Below are 26,605 nucleotides of genomic sequence, written 5' to 3'. Positions count from 1 at the left end.
CATAGGTAATAAGCCTCTGCGGAAGTGTAGGAAGATTGAATTCTCTAGGCTCATTGGCTAGCCACATGATGGCATACAGCGAGCCATGACACACTTTGAACTGAACATGCAGTATATGGTGTAGAGGTTTTGTTGAGAGCCTGCCATGCCTTCCTATCCTGTGGTTTGGGTCTTCACTCATTCTAGTCTATTCCTTTCTCACATGTTGTCTTCCCATTTAAGTTTTGGTCGTCATCTCGGTTTCTTGCCATCGCAGCGTGCCTCCCAAGCCATCGTCTATGTAAATCCAATGCTTAATTTAATTTTTGTCAGCCTGGGCGACGCAGTCGGTAGAGTACTGGTCTTCTGTGCCAGAGGTTGTGGGTTCCATCCCAGTGCAGATTGATTGCATTTAAGTGTGCTTAAATGTGACAGGCTCATGTCAGTAGATTTACTGGTGATTTAAGAAGTGAAAAATGTCGAGAAAATGGCCGAATCTTTTGCTAAATTACTTCTGCCAAAAAAAAAAAAAAATGAAAACGAGGTAACCAACTTATTTAGGGCTATTTGTTGTTGTTTTCTAATGCCAGGCATTTGTCAATAAAATCATTTGACCTCTTGCACTCCAAGATATTATGACCAGCCACTGAAGCACAGATTTTGAGGTGTTCCGAGTCCATTTCTTGGTTTGAGTTGCACAATGGGCAGTTAGGGGACTGATATATTCCAATTCTATGCAGGTGTTTGGCCAAACAATCATGGCCTGTTGCCAATCTAAATGCAGCTACAGACGATTTTCGTGGTAAATCGGGAATTAACAGGGCTATTTTAGTTCCAGCAAAATTTACTTTTAATAGATTTTTGTAATGTTTTCATTATTCTTGTTTTGCTCTGAGCTTTTATATTTTATCTACACACTTCATCGATATACACTGAAACTGATTTAAAGATACCACTTATGACATTTTCCTGCATAAGACGTCAAATAATTTTTACACTTGAAGAAACAATGCACAAAAAGAAGACGAACAAACAGTTAATACCTTATCCTTAGCAAGGAGATAAATTTCAGTATTTCTAGTAGCGATCAAGCAAACATCCCTTGGATTTGTAACAGAAAAGTTATCATATCATATATATATATATATATATATATAAATATATATATATATATATATAAATATATATATATATATATAAACATGTCACCTGCCAGAAAGACTAAATTAAAGACTTTTACTTACCTGCAGAGGTGGTGAAATGAACGAGAAAGGATGTGGCAGCTAAAGGCCCGCTTCAAGGTATAAATTGGAAAACAATGGGAGAAAGTGTCTTAGATGTTTCACTCCAGTACAATATTCAGCAGCTAATTATGAAACAAAAGAAGTAACATCACAATGAGTAGGTCTACAGAATTTTCTAAGAAACTTTTTTATTTTGTTTTTACCCTTTATATTTATAACAAAATATTACAATATTCTTAAAGTATCAAAATTACAAGATGGTAAAAACAATCTGTTGATATTTGGTTTTTATAAACAAATTAAAACTATCATCCGTAACATCAAGTACGTAATTATGCAATTTGGCATTATAAAAAATACAAGGATTCTCTTCAAATATTACATCGTCATCTCTATTTCAATTTATCCACTTATATTTGCCTTCAACAATAACTTTCTTTTTTCTTTAATGTATCACATCACATTATATTGTACATGTTTATTGTATTCAGGACCCTTGTGGTCACTCAAATTCTTTGAGCTGATGTCTATAATTTAGAAAAATATATATAATGTATTTTGTTTATAAAAGACTGCCGTACAGTCCCTAATACTAGAAATATACAGACAGATTTATTAATTACGATTATCAAACTATGCATCCCAATTTAATGTGTTCAGTTTACAAAACACGAACACTTATACTACTTTTCAATGTTGCTAAATGAAAGCAAATTATAAATAAACTGAAACGAACAGAGTAAATCCCAATTTTTATTTTAACTTAATATACTGTACTTTTCATCCAGACAATAGTGGGGGGAGGGGGAAACTAAGTATTTTCTTAAATGTCTGAATTACGTAGTAATGATTCAGACAAATTTTTAGCAACTCGGCACATAGTACTTTCGAACTTTTCTTCTATAGAACGAGAGGAAATATACACTGTACATACGTACAAGTTTGTTTAGGAGTTGAAGGGTTCATTTTCCGTTGATTTAACTTAACATGCCTATATTGTTCCATGATAGGGGAATTATTTATTTAAGAAGTATGAAATTTTGAGGCTGTTTCATCAGTAAGTAAACACTTGGAACCACACTAGGATTGCACAAAGATATATCTAACCATGTTATGTTCTTTATTTTCATATTACGGACATTGATATAATTCATTTCAGTGAATGCTCGATTTAAATAAAACTGTAGGTTGCAAGCTTTCCTTTCGTTCTATTAAAAAAAATATATAATATCCAGAATGACATTTTAAAAACTTATAAACTTCTACAATAAACTTCGAGAAACCTAATTTGAGTCTTTAAGATCCTGAAAATCTGGGACTTCAACTAATATTGTTATTTCACGGAAAATTATCATCACTTAAGTAACTTATTTCCATAATCATACAAAATTACATTAGCTTTCAATTTAATAACTTCACATAATGTAACAGCAAGGAACGTAAATAGATTCATAAGCACCATTTTTACACACTTTCAATTTTTTTTTCAAAATGGTAAGTAAAGTGTATAAATATGTATAGTCCATTCACTTTTGTAAGCGACAACGTACCTTAAGCAGACTCAAGCAGTAGTACCTTCACTCAAGTGAAACAAACACCTGATCTCCACTCCTATCCCAGCAACTGTATACTAGACATTCAGTAAGGGTTGTCCAAATCTTTAAACTTGTAGCTATTCATTGGCTTTATCATCAGTCATGGGAAAACAAACATACTGTAACTTTCATTCATAATTTAATACCCAATACAAATAAAGTACATAATTCTGTAATAAATAACATAATATGCATTAGGCCAACTTCTAAACATAAAAATTATCGTTTGCTCGATAAAATTAATAACACGAATCACAAACATTTCATTAATATGTATAAGTTATTAAATATAAGTACTGTATTTATTCGCGTAATTTTCGCACCCCAATTTTTAAACATCAATTTTTGACTCTATTTTTTCCCCCCACATAATTTTCGCACTCAAACGTTTAAATTCCTACGTATTTAAATTTTCTTTTTACTCTCATTTGAACTGGTCAATTAAGACAGGAAAGTATGTCAGCACAGCGCACCCCGTGGCTTGCCATCTTTGATCAGCTGTGACTAAGGGTTTATTTGTTGCCAAGGTCACAAATACGAGGCTGACTTCTGAGGTAGGATTTACCGGCAGTTATTCTAAAATGAGTTTAAAGAAATGTATTTAGCAATACGCAAAATTGCGGTAGAACCTAATATTGATGTTTTCTTATTTGTTACAGAAACATCGCGATTTTTCCACAGTTGCTTTGGGTTTTCACTCATTCTTAATCATACCAGTGTAGTGTGTATAAATGAAATGCTGTTCTTCATAATGTCATGTCATTTTTTATTTCCTCGCGTAATTTACGCACCCCTACTTCGGAATGGATTTTCCCCCTCAAAAAGTGCGAAAAATACGGACGATTGAATATGGACCACACATACTCTATAACAATGAACATAATATTAATGGAAAACATAAATATAAATATTTTATAGATGAAATCCATATTTTTTATGACCAGGAGATGGCCTAATGGATATTGTTCTTTATTACAGAAATTATATATACCAATACTTTATTTGTATTGGGTATTAAATAATTATGAATGAAAATAACAGAATGTAACTTTTCCCGTGGCTGATGATAAAACCAATGAACAGCTGCAAGTTTAAAGGTTTAGACAACTCTTATATTTTATATATTTTACGCGTACTAACAGTAGATGGCATAGGAATGGAGGTCTGGTGTTTGTTTCACTTTAGTGGAGGTACTGCTGCTCAAGGCTGCTTAAGGTGCGATGTTGCTTATGAAAGCAAATGGACTATACAGTGCGGTCTACAGCATTCTGTATAGGCTTGGGTGGTGAGCAACTCAGCTGAACACTCATCATCATGCAGCTTGCAGATCCTAATCTACTCAGGAGTTTAAATGAATTAAGTTACCGGTACTCGATTCTGCAAAATAGCAATAAGTAACTATTAAATTGTTTTCTATCACTGAACTTTCAACTCTATACAGCTTAAATTTAATAATCGTAGTGGCTCTGAATGCTGTGGTTTTAGAAACATCTGTTTCTTGTGCACGCCTATGAAGGGATTTTAGTGGATTATATTCTAATCTTTCATCGAGTTTTTTCTCAGTAAGTACTCAGATTTGCTAGCCACATGATGATGAGTGTTTGGCTCAGTCACTCGCTACCTGAACCCATACAAAATGCTCTAGACCACTCTGTGTATGGAACATAGAATATTGTTTTCATAACCAGAATGTTTAAACTGAACTTTGTAATACATAACATCACGTTGTACCACAGAATATTGTTTTCATAACCAGAATGTTAAAACTGAACTTTGTAGTACATAACATCATGTTGTACCACAGAATATTGTTTTCATAACCAGAATGTTTAAACTGAATTTTGTAATACATAATGTCATGTTGTACCACAGACTATTGTTTTCATAACCAGAACGTTTAAAATACTCTGTTAAGAATTTTCTTAACTGAGAAAAATTCATAATAGTAGAAGTGAATGTTCTATAACCTATAACATATATTCAATTTCATGCAACATTTCAACATAACATTCGTGACTAATATTAACAACTACATTAGCATATATATGTATAGAATAAATAAAATATTAATTTAAAACAAGAATACTAACACAGGATAACAAATATTCATATTAAATAATAATACTATCACTTCTTGCATGAGCTATATTGTAAAGTAGCATACTATATGTACGAAAATACGATTTATCCAATTTACACTACCGGTACTTTACTGGTAGAGTGAAATATTTAATTAATAACCTTCTTAATAATTCATAATAGTCTATTTAATAATTTATATCGTAACAGCAGTGAAAAAATTGTGTCACCACATGCAGAATTATTCTTCTAATTGTTTTGAAAAATAATGCGATTCATTTCAAGTTACTTTTTCTTCAGATTTGTGCTCATTTCATGGCCAACTTATTCCACTATTCACAATGCGTCAAACCCGAGTTACTGATCATTATGATGAATGTAAGGTGCATCCAGAAACAAAGTTCCGATTAAATGTAAATAATAAGTAACATTTTCAAAATTCTTGTATTGCTGCAACTTATACTGCTATCACCTACTTAGATACAGTACTGGTTTTGTACACTGAGGTATGTCATACTGAGCTACTAGTTCTTGTATTCTCTAACTTAAGTAGTAGTTGTCTAATTTTTCATGATGAATTCATGCCAGAACTGTAGCTAAATTTATATTCTGCTGAAAGTAATTTTAACTTTGGAGAAACAGAAAGTCAATTGACACAAGACTAGGACAACGATGTGAACCTGTGATGATAAAAAATGATGTAAATATGACTGTGAAGAAATGGGTTAGTACACTGGTAACAGATCACTTCAATGAGATAACATAAGAACTTTGATTGTGATTTGACAAACACTATCAGGTATATGGACAAAGAATTTTAAACAGATATGAGTCATTCCATATGGAAACGGACAAGAAATTGGAAAAATTGACCTGACATTATCAGAAATTTATGATACTTTCTGTATAAATTAATCATAAACACATAATTACTACAGCAAAAAATAGACATCAAGTTGCTATACTTTCCCAGTAATTAAGCGCCAAATTTATCATACTTTTGAAACAATAACACTTTTAAAGAAGAATATCTCGAGTCTGATATATGACAGGATATCAAATAAAAATGAATAATAAAGTCCATTAGAGTGCTGTAAGTCTATGACAGAGATGTGGCAACCTATATTTTACAGTCTTACTCCTACCCTTAAAAATTTAGTGACATTAGAAGGATTTGAACCTTCAAATTACAATTTAATGACAAGCATCGTAGTTACCCAACCATTGCATTAATTGTATTGTTAGAATTTTATGCCAAAATTTATACGAAATTGCGCAATCTAAAAATAAATATTACATTCAATGTTTAAAAAGCTTCGTAATTAATTGTGAATGGAAATAGCTCATGCAAGAAAATGAAAATAAGCATCCTTTCCATAGACTAGCTACACGTTACTGATACCCAGTTCCGCTGCACTGTAAATAAACAAATACTACTTAAAGATACTTCTGGAATGTTTAATACTTTCCTCTATCTCGTCTACTTCTTTACAAGCAACTCGCCAGTTTTTCAACACAGGGAAAATATTTATGTACAGATATGGAAATAAAATTTGGAGCTCCCTTATTGTATAAGTTTTGCTTACAACACACTGCGCAGGTGCAGTAAACAAGAGCCCTGTAAATATGCTACTTGTGGACAGTCGTGTGAAAATGTTGCCTACATACAGGTGGACTCCCATCAAGATTCACTCCAAATTTTAATTCCGTATCACTGTACATACAGTACGTTCATGTTAAGGGGAGAGGATGGTATTTTTTGGTGAAAAATGAGTAAATTAAAAAAAAAAATCTTTAAAATACTCTTTGACATGTGTGGAATGCATAGCATAACATTTTGTCACTATTTGTGCCCTTATCGGATGTTGAGCCGCCATTTTTAAACTTCCTGCATTATGGATTTTTAAATCATTCGCCCACTTTTATTGTTGTTTCTAGTAAATTAAATTTTCAAAAAAAAAAAAAAAAAATCTTTAAAATACTCTTTGATATGTGTGAAATGCATTGCATAACATTTTGTGCGTATTTGTGCCCCTATCGGATGTTGAGAAATAATTTTTAACCTTCCTGCGCTATGGATTTTTAAATCACAAGCCCGCTTTTATCGGTTTCCAGTAACTTCATTTTTTTTTGTTACATTGCCAGACAAAAATGGATATAATTTCTGAACTATTAAAGATACATGCATGAAATTTAGAACACACATTCTTTAGACTATTAGGAAACTTTTCTCTGTAACAGAATTTTGTTAATTGATTTCTTTTTAAAAATACGTCCGTTTGTTTGCAAGAAAGGAAATCAGAAAAGTGTTATTAAATTTTAATTGTTTATTTTACAAACGTAGGGACTAATATCAAAATTCTGTTAGAGGCAGTTTGTAGAACATGCTTTTGCAAATACATTGCAAAAAACTGTTTGAATCTATCTTTAAAGACGGTTTAGATATATCGGTTTTAATACAATTCTGCATTGGGTATATTTTTTTCAAATTTGGGCCCCCAAATAATTCTTTTTTTTTTTTAATATTTATATTTGGTTTTGTTGCTAAAGCTATGATCTCTCTACATACAAAAAATCAATATTTTACACCAAATAGGAAAAAAGTTTTAAAAAATACCATCCTCTCCCCTTAAAGTAAATAACAGCATCACGTAACAGCACTTTCGTAATAACGTGTCTTACACAAAACAATAGTTACACAAGATCCTTCTCTTCATCCTCTTCTCCTACAAATTGAAATGTTGACTAATAAAAATATTATAATTAATATACAAGTAGTACATAAATAAAATTTTTTTAGCAGTGTATCGACACTTTACATGATAAGTACCAAACTCTTCAATAGATTGAATCTTGACTGATGCAGTGAACGAAATCCAACTGCTGGAATTTTTTATTATTTAAAAATATACGTTTTGTAAGATAAAATCAGTTAATTACATTTGTATGTCTGTGAAAAGTAAAATATTAAAATTAAAGTGAGTTATTTCAGAATATCTTTTTATAAAACAACGCTATATACGATATATAACGTATTTTCAATTACTCTACAAAAATCAGCCTTCTAACGACTAACAAAAAATGGACGAGCACTCCTACAAATGCTTTGTTATTTTAAAACTAAATTTTGCCCAATTAGGAATTATAAAGGTATAAAATTGTACTTGCAGAAAACTCTAAATGGTTACATTCAGTGCTTTTTTTCTGGCGGAACCTGCGCTTAGGCCTTGAAAGTCTTACAGTTGGACGAAAATGTGTTTAAAAACAATAAAATTCCCGTGCATTGAATAGCAGTCATCTCCCTGTACACTATAATATTTTCTACATAGTTTCATCACCTTCTCCAGAAAAAAAGCACTGGTTACATTAATAAATTACTGATTAAATTAAAGGAATGTAGGTTTATAAATCTATTACAGAGCGATTAATTCCATTACGTAAAATCAAGTAAAAGCATATAAAATTAATATTAGCCCTACCTTACAGTAAACGTTCTGACTATATTGTAGACCAGCCATGACAGCATTATGGCCTCTGTGCCACAGATTCTACCATTTCACGGTCTTTCGTCTCAATTGGAAGAAAGAAACATGCCACAGCAGCCAGCAAAGCTGCCAATCCATACACAACAGTTGCTAATGTAAGAGATGACTGCATCAGAACCTGTCATGATGAAAAGAAAAAAAATATATATATATATAAAACACAAAACTATCTTTTTAACTATTGCGAAGTTACGAATTAATAAAAAAACACATTTCTTTTTGGCTCAAACTCTTAACGATATGAGCAATGTCATAACAGAGTCGATAATCTCCATAAGAGTAACTTCTGAGAGGAAAAAAATCATTATATGACAGACACTATACCAAAGAAACAATTGTATTGTAATTAAGATTGCATATACCGAACTTGTAAACAAGCTGCCACTGATTTAAAATGGATGCTTATTTTGATATTTTCAGACTTAAGTTGAACACTGCGTTGTTTGCAAAGTATTTATAAGATTTTGTTCTGGTAGTTCTGAGAGTGCTGAGTTTGTTGCACGCAAATATGCCTGTTTTCTGTTAAAGTTACAAACAAAAATAAAGAAGAGTAAAGATGTTTAGACATCTATATTTAATTTATTAAAATCATATATATATATATATATATATATATATATATATATATATATATATATATATATATATATATATATATACACAGTAGAACTTGGTTATAGCGACCTTGTTTTGACATCTTGCCTATAACGTCAAATATTTTGTGGTTCCAACTAATTCCCCTTAAGACATGCTTTTCTACCATGCTTAATACAACAAATATATATGCTTCTAGCTCGCATATAACGTCGTTTTCAACCTCGGTTTGGAAAAAGATTTTCTAAGAACCAAAGTATTTTAAGAAATATTGTGTTGAAATCTGCAACCTGACAAATTCTTTACTGTCCCCTTCTGTCACAGACCTCTGGAATTCAGGCAGATTCCCCACCCCATTATAACCCACTCAAATTCATGCGATATTAACAGTTCCAGCGTGCAGTCAGTTTCGACAGGAAGTTTTCACTAAGTGCACGCAATTTAAGGCAGTATGGCCACCTAAAAATAGCAAGTGACGCTTTAGAAGCCATTAGAATTGTGAACAATATGTTCTATGAAGCTAGGGGAGGGAGGAGTGAAATTGCAACTGAAGTAATGAACGTAATTTAGAAAGTGTTTATTGGGCAAGTAGAAGACAACAGAGTAAAATGACTGATTAATTCGCTCGTAAATAAATAAGTTTGGTGAGTACTGAACAAACTATTTTAATACAGAATAATGTAGCCTATTTATAATTATATGTGTATTTTATTAAGTTCATGGTAGGCTTAAAGTGAATACAAAAATCTAAAATAAGCCTAATTAAGTTTGTTATTTTTCAATTTCCACCTCATTAGACTGATAATATGAATCTCTATTACTACGACACCCATTTATAACAACATAATTTTTAAGATCCCTTGGATGTCATTATAACCAAGTTGTACTGTATTGTATATATATATATATATATATATATATATATATATATATATAATAAACTTTCAATGTTACAAGTTCTAAACAAAAACATTTTATTAATTTTTATAACTAGTAATATACAAAATAAATGTAGGTACAATACTAGTTCACACAAATGGTCTGCCTTCCCTACAATCACTTCATCACTGGAAGTACATTACTGCTTTCAAAGAAATTTCTATAATACCTATATCAACTCCTGCTTAACTCACACTTTTTTACAAAAATGTTTCTACACCAGATGTTTTATTTCTATTCGGTTTTAATTTTTTCATCCTGTCAGAACATTAAATGTGTCAAAATTCTGTTGTTATTTGTTACTAATACGCGAGAACAAAGTCAATGTTTATAAACCAGCTCTCCTATAATAAGAATATTCTAATTACCAGTACCACTTCTTTTTAATAATCTCATACATTAGCATTTTCAATTTGCCAGAAGCTAGAACTTTACTTCTTGAGCAGGAAGTTGAAAGTCTACAAAAATCCACCATACCTTGCAAATCATATGAATGGTCTATGTTCTTATACTGAATTTTTACAATAAACATAGTTTACAACTTTTATATTTTCTGTTTCATATAGGCCTATGGTATGCAAGGTGTAACAAAAATATTGCGACCAACTTTGAGAGCATTCTCCACAACAATACAAGAAAAAAAAATCATCATCATCATCATCATCATCATGATGTAGTCCAGGATCTAGGCCTAGTGGCCTATTCTGGTCTCACTGTCCATCCAGTATTATTCTAACAGCAGACCTTGGTTCCATTTTCCCATTGGATGGTATTTCAAAATTAAATAGGTAACCCCTCTTCAGACATTCTTTCGACATGCAGCCCCCATTTATTCCTATAATGGTGGATTCTGTCAAGAAATGGTTCAACTAGAGTTATTATTGAAAGATGACATTCAATGCGTCTCAAGATACAACCCAAACAACTTAAGTATGTTACAAATAATAATTAAATTTTGCAGACAATCCATTGATGTTATTGATGTATAAGAGACATAATGGTATTTTATACATCAAATTCCACAAATAATAAATATGAGACATCTTCATGCACCTATAGATGAATGGCTGGAGTGTCAACTTTCTATCTAGATTGGAAGGTCCAAGTGAAATTTGTGGTGAATAGAGATGGTGCTGATAAAGACTTCCTAAAAGAACTTTCGTTTTCCTATTCCACATTTCTTCATAATTCACAATTATCCTCAATATTGGTGAAAAAGAAATAGGAAGATACTTCACCACATCCATCTTCTGTCAGAGAAGAAGTCCTTTATACAGAACAAGGAAACAAGAAAGAAGGGGCTACATTATTCAAATCATTCAACACAACAGTCGAAACATACCTGTGCAACATATGGAGTAACCATAGCTCCTAGACGTGCCATGGCACTGCAAGTACCAACGCCAACTGCTCTCAATGGAGTAGGATACACCTGAAATTTGTATCAGAAATGTCAGAACACACATATTATAAATTAATAATAATTTCATCATTATATGCGTGTTTTAATTTACTATATACTCCATAATAATATCTAAACAATTTTATATCTGACAGACTGTTGGCCGTATGACTAGAGCATTGGACTTTTCACACTGGTAACCAGAGTTCGAATCCTCGTCGAACCAAGTCAAATTTGTGTAGACAAATAGTGATGTAGTAATAATAATAATAATAATAATAATAATAATAATAATAATAATAATAATAATAATGTGCAGACATAATGTAGTGTACGGCTAAATACTTGTTTTATGGAGTTAACTTTTACAATACGCTGCCTTTAGCAATTATGTCTACAGCAAATACTAAATTTAAACACATTACACACAGATAGTTAGTTGCAAGACCTTTCTATAGTATTACGGAATTTATGGATTGTGAAATGGACCTCTCTTTGTAAATATTGTAATTTTTTTTTTTTTAGTTTTTTTGTTATACTGACCTCTGACATAATAAAATTATTGACCACCTCTGTGGCGTAGGGGTCAGCATGCTGGTCTCTTACGCAGAGGGCCCAGGTTCGATTCCCAGTCGGGTTGAATTTCCTGGTTGAGGTTTTTCCTCAACCGTAAGGCAAATGCCAGGAAATTTGGGCCACAACATCCCTGAATATCACCGACCTCATTCATCACCGAAATCATATTCATAACAAATCAGTAATACATAATTATACAGTCGCCATCTAGTTCACAACACTAGAACCAATCTCAACAATGGTACACAGGCCTTCGGATTTCAACCAAAGATTAATTCGCAATATGACCAAAGATGTTAAAGCGAGTATAAATAACAGCGAGGAAAAAAAAAAAAATAAATAAAATTACTGTATAGACTGCCTTCCATGGTGCACTAAGGACAATGTTACGGCCACAAAAAGATCTACAGTTATGGTTCATCACTCCTAACAGAAGACCCTTGGTGAATGATGTAAGTCTAGTACCACATATAACATGGGGGGAGGAATCTGGCTACGTAATAATGACTCCAGATATGAAATTATAGACAAGGTGAATTTGGGTGTTTCATAATTTCCTGTAAGAGGTTAAAATTTACTAACAAGGAATGGTCACAAAAATGAAAACGTGATACTTTAATCAAACTGTACCCAACACATCTGGGTTAAGACAGGCATTCAGTCATTAAAAAATTATAATAAATACAGGATGCTGTTGTTACATTTCATAACTAAGCATCAGTTGCTAAGAGTATGGGTAGCCGAATGGATAATAACATAGACTTGTATGCATAGGCCTAGATCATATATGTAACAGATAACTCATCGCTATGTTAAAATCGGCAGCACTTTGAAGAGAACAACCACCAGGATCGCCACCCGTCTGCCATAAACGAACACGAGATGGCAGTACAGTCGCTAATGCAATTCAAATGGGAATTATGACGTGACTCCTTATGTATCAACTAGATGGCAGCATAGTGAACCTGACAAAAGGTGTTAACGTCAAAGCTTTTAAGGCCGACCTATCTGTTACATATATGATCTAGGGCATATGGTACTATGTTTGAATTGCTGTTTTACTTTCTCTTTACTTTCTCATGTCAATAACCAACAAGGTTCCACCACCTGAACATTTTGAAGTACTGGTCCTCCTGTCCATAATCCCGTTTTCCCTCTCCCCTGGCAAGCTCACTGAGTATACAACATTGCGTGTAAAAGCAATGCATAATGCAATATATTTCGCCACAGTGACACAGAAAAGAACACTTGGTAAGTTCATTCCAACAAAATTTATAAATCCCAGTCTATATATATTTCCCTATTCCACAGAGCCATATGATAAACAGGGTTTTACTGTACCTATGTGGAAGACAAAGTAAGAAATATAACAGACAAAATGAAGGACTATCAACCGAACTTGTTACATGCCAACAGGAGGTCGAGACACGAATATCAAAACCATCTCTGTCATAGACTGAATGGAAGAGGAAGAGGAGAGAGCTAAGAGCATTTTAGTTTTGAGGGACTGGGCTAAAATTCCTAAAACGCTGTTCATTATCATGATAATGGTATCTGTTTGTATGTACGTTCATATCTATGTTACAATAGGCATTAAATTAATGTTTACTCTTTACAACATTGGAATTTAGTCTGAAGAGGAGGTTGAGCATGACTAACCGATTTTGTAGGAACTGATCTCATCTATGCTCCTTCTGGGCGATGATACTGATTGCAAACATTAATAAATTGTAACTTCAGATCATCATCAATGTTGATCTTACCTCTGGTGTGTACACATAAGCTGCCTGAAATACACCAGCTATGATGCCCCTCGCCAAAAACAGCATGATGGTAAGAAAAACGCGACTGAAAGCAAATAAATAATGTTAAGGGATTTCATGTACAAATCCCAAACTAAATTATTTATGTAATTCATATCATTATGTATACATTCATAAGAATTTATCTTTGATGAACTAAACTACGAGCAAGATAGGAATTATAATTAATATATCATATTACACAATGATACAATAAAATACTGTAGAGCGACCAAAATAGGATTAGGAATGGAAAGAATTTCAATCTCACTTATCATTATACTTCTGCTTACTGCACTACCCATGTTCCAACCTACAACTCCTTCTCACTGATTATCCTGTGCTCCTGCCTATAAGCAACTATCAACTTACTGAAGTATATCATCTTCAATGTCAAAACAATGTATCTGAACTGTTATTGGTATTTATTTATGAAGAAAAATTAGTTTTGGGTCAAGGAAAATTATTTATAATAACCATGGTTTATTTAACGACACTCGCAACTGCAGAAGTTATATCAGCATCACCGGTGTGCAGGAATTTTATCCCGCAAGAGTTCTTTTATATGCCAGTAAATCTACTGACATGATTACTGCGATGTACCGAAGTACATATATATATATATATATATATATATATATATATATATATTAGTAAAACCAAATGATGAACTACATTAATTTATAAATTTTTATGAACAATGGAAAATCTAATTAAAAATCCATCAAAAGAAATAGTTTTGACTTTTAAATCTTAATGTAACTAACGAAACTGGGTAGCAGTAAATATTTACAAATTGTTACTACTTACTTGTCAGTACAGATGAAGAGAAAACAGATGCATATTGTAAAAATTATGAACTGGACAGCCATTGTATTCTTTCTTCCACACCTCTCAATTACAAAAACTGTTGCAAATATACCTGGATTTGAAAAAAGAAAAATCACATTGCTATAGCAACGGGTTCACATAAGAACGCAACTTTGCCTATTCAATGCAAATTAGGTGTGAAAAGAAAATGTCCGTAATCACAGAATGCTGCATATACAAATAAAGAAAAAACATGAGTCAACAATATGGACTATGAAAATGATACACTCTACAGATTGCACCACTCAGACCGACGAGAAAAGTTTATGTTTAGTTAAATGATTCTGTTTAAATACTGTCAAAGAAACAGTAAACAACATCCTTGCACAACATAAGTCATGTTAAGTAAGTACAATTTTAATAATGTCATTTCTTGTCACAACCAGAACATTTCCAGGGCTATTAAAAAGATAGTTATTCATATATTGTATAATACCTTGTAACCAGCACCCAATTAACTGGAAATACCAAAACAACAGCACTTTTGGGTTGGGCAAAAAAAATAATGTTTAAATCTGCCGCAATGCCACAGCCTGGACCATAGACAAATAAATAGACAGTTTGTGTTACCATATTAGGAATTTCGCACGAACTTTCATGTACAGTGAATATATGAACCTAAAATTAGTGCACTGGTATTGTGTTGTGTGATGTGTTTTAATAAAGAAAATGCACACATTTTTATATTAATTATGATCAAGTGATTAAGAAATAATCATATGGCTGCAGTTTCAACAGTTGGCATCATAAAATACAAAGAGGTAATTTTTTTAACCAACAAAATCTCGTATTTGGAACTAGTCTGATCCCTTTAGTGCCAGTTAAAAGCGATTGTAATGTATTCACAGTTCTTTCGAGAAGCTTTCTTCACTCGACCAAAAAAATGCAATTTCCTATAATGCATACAGAATACAAATTTTACTTTTCCTTCACTTAACTGTACAGGCATGGAAAACTTTGTCAAGTCCAGTACAGGAAGTTTTCTGTTTGTGATGAAGACAGAAGTCTGACATTTTGTGAATAATAGCCTCTTATCCATGGCAGTCATACATGTAACAAACTTTTTGAACTGTAAGGCTACTAGTTTTCATAATTTGTACTTATAAACTTATAAGTTAAGTTCAAGTATACCACACTCAGAATTGTGGAATAACCCTTATCTGTATGCTGCTTTTAGGTTATGATATGAATATGCTTCCTATATTCTGCAAAAGGGAATACTGATATAAAAGATCTTAATGCAAATGAGATGTTGGTACAACCAAATGTATGAAGTCTAGTTTCAAAAGTGCTACATACAATAAAAGAAGCATATCAATGCTAAGAGTTCGTCTAGTCTTAAACCAATGTAACACTATTGTTTACACCATGTATTAAGTAGGTACAGTAAACTAAAAGCATATTTTCATCACATTTTAGAAATGTTATATTTTATTTAATGACGCTCGCAACTGCTGAGGTTATATCAGTGTTGCTAGTATACTGGAATTTTGTCCTGCAGGATTTCCTTCACATGTCAGTAAATCTACTGAAATGACCTTGTCGCATTTAAGCACACTTAAATGCCATCAGCCTGGGATCGAACCCGCAACTTCGGGCATAGAAGGCCAGCATTATACCAAATGCGACAACCATGCCGACCACATTTTAGAAGCAACAACCAAAACTGTTTTTTTTTCTTTAAAGAATTATTCGTGTTACATATTAGGAGTAACAATATGTATAATTAAGAACATCCACAAGCATTAAAGCTTATTCTAGTATGGTACCTGGAAATTCAGCTATTGTGGTCCACAGCAGATCAACATAGTCTCGTGTGGACAGTTCTCTGCAATCAGCTGCACACTCTCGGTCAGGTACTGATCTGCTCTGGTCCATACAAGAGGACTCGAATAATTCTGTTGTCATCAGAACCACTCCGTAGTAACAAAAAGCACATGAAATCCTACAAAGTAATTGTACATGAAGTCTTAATCCATTTTGAAGAAATTACATACGATTTCAATAGAATTAATATTTATTGCTATGCTATGTACGTATGTATGGGTTGCTGTTCATCACCATTTGTTATCTCTTCATTTTAGAAGAAGCTACAGTTAGTGAAAATATTTACCCTATCATGTTGAAACTGTTTGTGAAACCACTTTGCAGCAAGATAACACTTTGGATATTGCTACATTAAAAAAAATAATTTTGCAAAAATTGTGTAGAAATACTCTAATCTAAGATTTCCCAACAAATAGGGAGGCAGGGGTTCACGCAGACAATGGAATTACGTTCACTTGGTTTATCAAATCATCTTTATGAGTTTATCAAGTCAAGTGTGTACAGAAGTTAAAGTCAAGAATATGGAGAACCTAAAGGTACGGTCACACGTTGCTACTTTGGTGCGCAACTTTTGTACTGCAGCTGCAAAAGTTGCGTGTCATGTTCACACGTAAGCCAAAAGTGCGCTGCACGCTACTTTTTGTGCTGCAAAAGTTGCAATTGGAGATTGCGAGTCTGTTCACACACAAGGCACTACTTTTGCAGCCGCAGTCTAGCTGCAGGTTTCCAGCTCCATGTTGACTTCTCAATATACATTTTGTGGTTATGTTCGCATTATTATGAAACTCATGCGATAGCTTAATTATCTATTATTTGCTTTTCTGTCCTAACTAGTATTCAGAAATTGGCATTATTTTTACTATAAAGCTATATACTTAAATGATAACTATCAGCATATTCACTTAATCAATGTTGGCAACCCTCCTGTTTGAAACTGTGCTATGGAAAATTAAAAAAAATGAATTATATCGTCAGGTACATTTAGCAACTGTTACAAATAATTTATTTTCATCACATCTAACATTAAAATATATCCAAACAATAAAAGTATTGTGACAGCTGCGTCGGGATTCGAACGCATGTCCGACAGGGCACGCGGGAGACGAAATGTTGGTCGCTGCAGTGTGGCAGACGTAAGGGGAACGTCTGCATGCCGAGAGGGCAAGGGGAGGTGCACTGCGGCGCGAGGCAAAGGGGGACGCAAAGCTGGTGGTACTTTGCTGTGCGAGGTGAAGGGGGAGACGAAACCTCCGGAACAGAATCGTCCAGGAAGAAGCAGCGAGAACAGAAGTCTGTAGAAGTAGAAATTTCGAGCATCGTACTTTCTCGAAACTGTGGTTTAACTAATAAATAAGAGACGCAAGTTGAAGTAGCAGTTGTTGTTGTAGTCGTTGGACAGCAAGCCAGCCAGTCTTGTTTAGCAGTGAAGCCAGCTTCGAGACCGGAGTTCGACTTGAATGTGTCCGCAGCTGTGTGAGCGTCCGAAGTCCTGAGTTTGAGTGCAGTAGACCGCAGTTGGGGGACCTGAGTTCGAAGTTCAGTGGATATTCTCTGAAGGTCTTGGGTTCGAGATACTGTGAACTTGAGTGACTGAGCTAGAAGAACTAGCCAAGGCAAACGAACTGTGAACTGAGAACTGACAGTTCTGTTTTGTAAATAGTGCTTTGTGAACATTAGTTAAGATTAACAGTTCATTGTTGTTCTCAATAATCCAAGTAAATTGTCACTGTCGTCTGTGGAGTGCAATAACGAATACTGTGTTACTGTGTGGAGTGGAAATCCCATTGTTGACGAAAGTGTTCACATTCAATTATAGAAAATAATTATTGTTGTTTTGAAATAAAAGTTACATTCTTGTTTTGTAATAAAAGTTACAGTATCATTGGCAAATTTGGGTGGCAACCGCAGCAAAAGTTAAAAAAAAAACCGATATCAAAAATGCTGCGGCTGCAACCCTGAGAACCCTGTTCACACATCGCTACTTCTAAGCTGTGCGCAGCATGAAAAAGTAGCAGCAGCAGGTTCGGCAGCTGCTACTTTTCGGGTTGCACCGTTGTTCACACGTTGCAGTACAAGAGTTGCGCAGTTTTTTGTACCGCAGCACTGCAAAAGTAGCGACGTGTGACTGTATCTTAAGGCATCATATCTGAGAAATAATATAATATAATAATATAATAAAATATGTGTTGCTTTGAAATGGAGGATGGTTATGTTGAATGGCAATGAACACCACCTACAAATACGTAAATAGAGCAGCAGATGTGTGTGTGTATATATATACAGAGAGTTCCTATGAAGACCAGCCCCACTCCAACCTCTATGTGACAAAATCTGTTGGATGGCAAGTGGTCATACACCACCATACAGACAGGTCCGTGCAAGCTTCTCTATGCAGACCAGCCCTACACTACTCCTTACTGCTTAGCTTCCTCGGGTCAGGTTCATAATACCATCATTAAGCCGACAGAACATTACTACCAAGGACCAGTCTTCATAGGAATTTTTCATGTGCATATATGAGGCATTCAGAGCTAAAGTAGATCAAGTCCATGAGACGTAGTTTTGAGATAATAGGACTTAAAGTTAACTTGCTCTAGTGGATTATCTAATTTGACTAGCAAATATTTTTATTGCTCCATTCTCAAATTCTAGATTTGTAAAATATAAACAATTGTGATGTTAACTGATAACACTCTGGTGATTTGATCCACCATGGCTCAGAACATCGTGAACAAAATAATCTGAGCCAAAAGTGACTGATGTCACCTACTGGCGAATGCTTAGAATTAAAACTTGATCCATTACTGCTCAGAAAAGATCCAACTTCAGATAATCAGAAAATGAATTAAATTCAATTTATGAAAATTTGTGACTTGATATATATATATATATATATATATATATATAAAAGGTCATTGCAATATTATTAAAAATAGGTTTCATATGTACAGTACATTAAAAGACTGAATACATGTTTACAGATGTGGATGGTTAATAATTATTATTCTTCCAAATACAGTCCAACTATGGCCATTTCGGATTCTTACTAGTCTGGCAATGAACAGAAATCCATTTCAGAAATCCATTTCTGATACAGGACACACAAGAGTGCAGTTCATTAGCGAAATTTAGGCTTTATCTTCTTGCAGCAGCATAATTATTATTATTCCTACTATTAGTACTTATTATCATCGGTATTTGAAGAAAATTGAACTTAGATGATTAGCTGTATCTGCTTTAAATGCCATACTACGAGACAGTAGAATCACTAATGAAAGTAAGTCAACTATATCAAGAACAATAGTTAAAAGTATAACAATATATTCTCTGGCTGTAGTCCTCTCTACAACATAAGTTTATCAAAATTGAACTATCATGAAAGACTCAAATTTAACACAGAGTATACTTATATGTAAGCAAGAGAATCTCACCAAATAAACCAAAGCAGAAGAGAAGTTTTTCGAAGTTCAGTACGAAGAAGATGTGTTACACGTCCTCGTGGAGCAAGACAAGTAGATGCATCATCTACAACCAATCGTCCCAAAAGCATAGGCTTCCCATTTTCTTTTGCTACTCTCTGCAATGTTGCCAAGGCTTCTTCTGGTTGTCCTGATGCTACATGATACCGGGCACTCTCTGGTAACCACTGTTGTAAACAAAAAGTCTGTGTAATCATAATCCAAAAGTGTATATTAAAGTTGTGATTGTTATAATAGTTATTTACGAAACGAGGCTGCAAACAAAATAAGTCGTTTTTAATATGCATGCTGTGCTCTGCTTTTAAGATGGCAGTTCATTCATGCTGATATAGAGACACTTTATATCACATTAAAAGCAGGCAGCAGCGTAGCTCAGTGGTAGAGCATTGGACTACAGACTGAGAGGTCCCTTATTTCCCTAATTTTTTATAATTACATGTAATTCTTAATCTTTTCATATAGTTATCATAGCAACAATTAATTCCTGAAGCAATTTATTTAATTTCCATTCGTCTCTAAACTGAAAACAGTAATTTTTAAAAGCAAGCCTGCAATGTTTCAACTGCTTCAATTGCTGCCATGTGACATCTGGTGGGAAACAATTGATAATTGGCACAAACAGTTGAAAGTCAATGTTAACAGTACTTTTCACGAGGTACTATATAAGTCAATTTTTAGCATATGACAGTTTAGTTTTAGGATTGGCTGTCAAAAAATACTTTCAAATAAGAAGAGGGCGAAGAGGAGAATACATCTGTACAAATGTGGTAATGAAATGATTATTGTATTAATTGACAGCTCGATACTCCTCAGAAAAAGCATTTAAACTGAATATGAAATGAAGATCACTTGATCAGAAATGGACATCTGTCCTTATGTTTCTAAGATCCTTTAATAACTTCGCAATCCATAATGTTCGAAGTACTATCTTACAGAATAATCACTTAGAAAAATTTGCACCAATAGGAACAATTCTGACACAGCAGCATCATCATCCAGCATCACTGTTATCTATCACGTATCTTCATCATTAACAGCATCATGTTTTTATAACACTTCCAATCCTCAATTTTTATACAGGCCAGAACAGCAAAAAATTTAAGACTTCTTTCTGCTGTCTGAATAAGATAGCGAGATTTTAGCTGGAACTGTAAAATTAAAATATTCTATACCTCTGATTGAGATTCTGACTGATATGTACATCTATTAATAGGCTTTACATCTCACATGACGATGTGTCAGAGGAAGAATAATTGTTTGTATACATCTAAAGTTTGATTAATGAAATATGTTTCTAGTCAGTGATGTATGCAATGGAAGGGGAAAGGAACTGGTCATCCTACCTCATTATCTCTTGACTTAGTTGCCTCACAAGGTTCCAACCAGTCTTTGGGCTGTTGACTCAGCTTATATACATATTTAATCTCCATTGAAAAAAATGTCGATGATGAATGATGATGAATCATACCATCACTTTTAATCATCAGACGAAGTAGTCTGCTTCACCAAACAAACAAATATTTCATTTAAAAGGATTTCCTAGATTTTTTTCTTGTTCTCTACGAAAACTCGTTCATTTTTATAAATAAAGTTTATCCAATTTATTGTTTTTGTCGAAAATATCTATGATTTATAGTTTCTGGAGAATTTTCTCATTTTTTGTAACCGATAAAGGTATCTAGCTGTTCTGAGAGATTTCACCTCTGTTTTGTTTAATCTTGGTAACTATTATTTTGGAAAGATCCAGATTTAGCTGCTAGACATTAATGCTGGAATAAGTAATGTCTTATATACTTAAATCTTGTCCTTTTTTCATGTATTGGTAGTTTCAGTGAAATTCAAAGTCGGATTTACGATCCCTAATATTTGTCGAAACTGGAAATTGAATCATCTTCATCTGAAAACCTTACACACCTTCATGAATTGGGTAATATCTGGCATCTCAGACAATTGAATAAATTTATTTTTTATAATATTTCATCATAATGATTAAACCAATTTCTAGCAAACTAGCAAACAACTCTATCAATGAGAGATTATTTCTTTTCTTTTAAATGCACATTTATAAGCTATATATCACTTTGTAAAGTCCACTTGACTTCATTTGAACTCAGAAACCTCATAGAACCAGCATCAGTTATGGTAAACCCTTGACTTCAGAATAAGTTTCTTTTGTTAGGGTCTTCCATTTGTCAGTGGTTTTCTCTAGATAAAGAGGAGTACACTCAAATATGTAAGAAACTTAAACCTAGAGGGTTTACTAATAAACACGATAAACTCACTGGAGTGATAAGTGCGAATGCCAGAAGAGGCAGAGTGGAGAGAGCAAGTAGCCATTGCCAGCCGAGCGTAGGCATTACAACCAAGGCTAACAGCACTTCTAAACAGGCACCCAGGGCCCAGAAACACTGAAATATAAACAATAACTGACTCACATTCACGGACGACTTTGTTTCATGAGGAAAAATTAAATGCATGTGTAAATATCAACACAAATTACTTCTCATTTAAATATGGGCTTATATAGTAATAACAAATTAATCTTAATGACATTAAATTGAAATCAAACTGTTAGTAATCATGAATTGAAAAAGTTTTTAAAAATTGTGCAAGATAACAGAAAAAAAATACACATCAACATTCAAATTGAAACATAAATAATTCTTCAGATTAGTTTACAGTGATATAGTAGAGCACGGATTTATATGCACTAAAAGTTAATATTGTTGATCAGTATAGTTTATAAACACAAAAGCCATGCTCCCATTCCTTTTAGATGCAATTCTTTCCATTCACTATATGCCTTTAGTATCGTTAATGGTCTTAATTTCCCTAACTACCACTTACAAATCAATGCGCAGTTTACAAGATGAATGTCTAGTCCTCGTAACTAAGTTCTCTATTATTACATTTCCAAGTCTTATGAACCAAGCTCAAAAACTCTCTTAATCGACATACATTCACTTAACTACACTCGGTATCATTCTTAACTTTTAGTGCATATAAATCCGGACTCCAATAATCAGAATAGTAACTAGCACAAGTAATCTGCATTTAGAAAACAAGTGCTATGACAACACATACTCGTACTTCATCAGTAGCCTCTTCATGCATTTCGAAACTAATTCCTTTGTTATACTGTAAATGAAATTACTGTTTATAGTTCATTTTCTTGAATTATTATTAAAAATACTAGCAAATGAAATCATTTCATATACATCCAAATAAGATAAATAAGGTGTATTTTTTCATAATAAAATTCTGAAAGTAAGACATCTGACTTAATTTATAAATTCCATGGTTCATATAGTTAAGTGTAATTAATGCACACAAATTTACACAAAATAGCTATACATGTACTGTAATCATTTCTAATTCTGATTTACGAAAATCGGATTTAAATGTGATATAAAATGTTAAAATACGTTAGTGGTTCAAATAAGACTAAACATTTTGATTCACTCATATGTAACAAAGCTATTTACAACTAGTGATCAGTAATCCTTTAACAAAAAGGCACCATACATTACCGATACCCCTTTCTGGCCAGAGATATTAGAAACAAACATGCATTGCAATAGAAATAAAAATAATTCTATGCATAAAAATTAATTTCCCTTTGGAAAACATGTTTCTGCTGACACTGTAAGTCGCGCAAAAATTTTTGGCAATTGAAATGTGCTCTGGTGGCTGATTGTCAAGCCTTTAGGGAAGGTAAAATTTATGACTGTTGCCAGCAGTTTAAACATTCAGAAGATTGTCCGATTCTTATGGTAAATTGTGTAGCACAGATGGTGCAATGAAAGTACTAAAATAACCCAAATCAGAATTGCCACCTCTGCGTACAAAACAGACGAGTGAACCATTGCATCACAATGCTCTGTATTCTCATGTATGTAATACTTATTTGAATATATTTTAAGTTAGAATCATTCTAACTTCATATATACTGGTAACAAGTAAAGAGAGAAAGTACGGTACGTTTTTTTAACATGTGACTATCTTGCACACTAAGCAGTCAGGTAAGATTCAAAACCCGAGCATACTTATCTCAAAACAGCAAGTGTACCGTAATTCAGTATTAGGTTTACATTTTAACTTTTCTGAAAATTCCAATTGCCAAGAAGTATTGTGCTACTTGTAACTTCGGTCATTTATCACTTTATTCTATATGTATAATACAAAAAATAACAAAGAAAATTGACTTTAGTTTGGACCACCACAGTGTGTTTTTGATTTCATATAGAATATTTCACTAAAAATTGTTAATTTCAATATGCATCATTCCCTGATAAATTGGCTCGTTGATACTGAATGTGAGTACTGTAGCACTTGGGCACAAATGACCCATTGTGACCCCAAAAACTGGAAACCCAGAAGACCGAAATGTGTTACTGAAATTAATGGCTTACATAGGGATTTAACTCTTTCCAAGTAAGAGGCAGAACTGTTGCTTCTAGATTACAACAGTAAAACTAAGATTTCGATGTTTAGAAAACGAAACAATAAGCTCGTTAAGTTTCTTTTAGTGAGGATATATTTAATAAAATTTACTTCAATAAAGTGAGAAAATCTCCAAGACATCTGTGCCTCATTTGTGGAATCCGTCAATATGGTCATTCTAAAGATGTACAGAGTATCCAGCAAGTCCTACATCATAGGCTAAATCATAAAATATGTTCAATATGACCCCCTCTAATTTCCAAACATGCCTGGAGGTGAAACTTCACGATAATTACAATGCGGTACAGTACGTCGACAGTGATTTTATGAAAATTTTTGCTCAACCGCGTTTGTGGATGGTGAGGGTCATGAATCTTCACTTTGTATGCAGTTTATTTAAGAAAATCCCAGAAAGCAGAGGCAAGTGGATTTAGGTCGGGTGACCTGGAAGTCCACTCTGTGAGTCCTCTGCAGTCTAAGTACATATGAACATATTTTATGATTTAGCCTATGATGTGGAACTTGTCGGACACACTGTAGAGAATCTGGAAGGGAATCAGGTACAGGCTGAATATCCTTTATGTTAACAAATAAGCACATGTAGAAATCTACTAATTTTTTCTTATTAAAGCTTTGTGTGCTGTAGAACTAACGTGTGTTAAAACAGCCTACTTCCTGTGAACGAGCATGATGGAATTAGGGCATTTCAATATACACAGCCTATACTAATTATTCTGTCACTATAAAATTATTTGTGTTAGTAGCATATATACAAAGCATTATTATGAGATTAGTCATATAATTAGATGTAATTATAAGTCCTTCCCCAGAAGCCATGAACCTGAAAGAACAAGAATACAGACACAGAATGTTGTATAACACTCACATCCAATAAGACTACACATTTTGCTCTCTGTTTTGTTGGCAGGAACTCTGCATACAACGTCACACTGAAACATAATTAAATGTTCTACTGAACAGACAACCTACATATTTTTAAGTACCACTGTAACATAAAAATTAAAGTACCAGTACATTCAACTTAAATACTATTTCAAGACATATGACATCGATATTTATTGAACTATTTTATTTACTTAATCATATAATGGGACATGCAAACTTATGGTGAGTAGTAACTATCGAAATTAATTCACTAGTATCTTTTAAGGGTTTTAAGACCACTTAAATTTCATTTTTCATAACTATTTGTTTTGTCTGTATTACTTGTAAAAAAATGCGAATATCTCATTCTATTATTAATATTAAGAATTAAAATGACATTACCGGTAATAAAAGATACTGGAACATTGATTAAAAAGTTAATGCTACGTTGACTAACACAATTACGTACCTAACTCATTCTAGAGACATTTCTACAATACTATCAGAAGTTAACTGGAAACAGCACTGTTATATTCCCGAATTTACAATTTACAGAAGATCAATTCTTTTATATAATATGTTAAACTGATAAGCAATTACACCTGACAAAATCATACAAATGGATAATTATTTATTTTTCACAAGTTAATACTTACGACTGAGGTACACAGCCAATAGCAAATCCCACAAGTCCACGAAGGAAAAGGATCCATAAGAAATTTGGAGCCAAGGAACTTAATAGGCCATAGCAGAATAAAAGAACACCACATAACGTCAATGCCTGTAAGAATCAGATTGGAATTATAATCAGAATCGGGGATTGCAGAAACAGCACATGTTACTATGTGTGGCATATTGACATGTGCTGTTTCTGCAATTCCCGATTCATCTATTCTACTCATAAAAAATGTTGAAACTTTTTAGTCTACGAGTAAAGACTGGTTTTATAATTGATAAATAACACAGTCCAGTGGAAACAGTCTTCTTACATGCTGATCTTGTTAATTACTACTGAGTATAAGCCTAAGTCACATCTGTCAGCCTTGTAGCGTTTTTTATAGTAAGATTTTGTTCTTATGTGTGTTTAACTGTTGGTTGCATTTATCATGTCAGAAAAACTGATTACTGTACCGAATTTGCATCAGATTTTGTAAAAAATTGTATGAGTTTTGCACAAGTTTATGAGTGGTATAAACGTTTTAAAAATGATCATGAAACTATTGGGTGATGAATGTTCTGGGAGTTTTAAAACCAGCAAAAATGAAATGAAGTCGAAGATGTGTGCACACCTGTGCAGGAAAACCGTGGAATCATGATTCGTGAGTTATCTCAGGACTTAAATATCA

At 33.3% G+C, this 26,605-nt stretch overlaps 1 protein-coding gene across 4 annotated transcripts in view; it reads right to left on the bottom strand.

Annotated features, from left to right (window-relative positions):
* Window positions 1-1,230: 1,230 nt before the first annotated feature.
* LOC138708993 (synaptic vesicle 2-related protein) overlaps window positions 1,231-26,605 on the bottom strand; it is a 31,899-nt gene continuing 6,524 nt past the window's right edge. For 3 of the 4 annotated variants that reach the window (XM_069839417.1, XM_069839419.1, XM_069839420.1), the window contains 9 exons: window positions 25,916-26,040; window positions 25,261-25,324; window positions 22,214-22,339; window positions 19,884-20,098; window positions 16,395-16,570; window positions 14,566-14,677; window positions 13,717-13,801; window positions 11,318-11,407; window positions 1,398-8,560 (listed from right to left, as the gene is read on the bottom strand). In XM_069839417.1, the coding sequence (XP_069695518.1) occupies window positions 8,423-8,560; window positions 11,318-11,407; window positions 13,717-13,801; window positions 14,566-14,677; window positions 16,395-16,570; window positions 19,884-20,098; window positions 22,214-22,339; window positions 25,261-25,324; window positions 25,916-26,040 (1,131 nt within the window). In that variant the 3' untranslated portion in view covers window positions 1,398-8,422. Of the gene's footprint in view, window positions 1,346-1,397; window positions 8,561-11,317; window positions 11,408-13,716; window positions 13,802-14,565; window positions 14,678-16,394; window positions 16,571-19,883; window positions 20,099-22,213; window positions 22,340-25,260; window positions 25,325-25,915; window positions 26,041-26,605 lie in introns of those variants that run through there. The other variant, XM_069839418.1, reaches the window with a different exon arrangement.

This window comes from Periplaneta americana, chromosome 11, assembly GCF_040183065.1.
Source record: "Periplaneta americana isolate PAMFEO1 chromosome 11, P.americana_PAMFEO1_priV1, whole genome shotgun sequence".
NCBI lineage: Eukaryota > Metazoa > Arthropoda > Insecta > Blattodea > Blattidae > Periplaneta > Periplaneta americana.
Note: the sequence above shows the minus strand (reverse complement) of the source record. Positions and strands in the feature narration are given on the sequence as shown.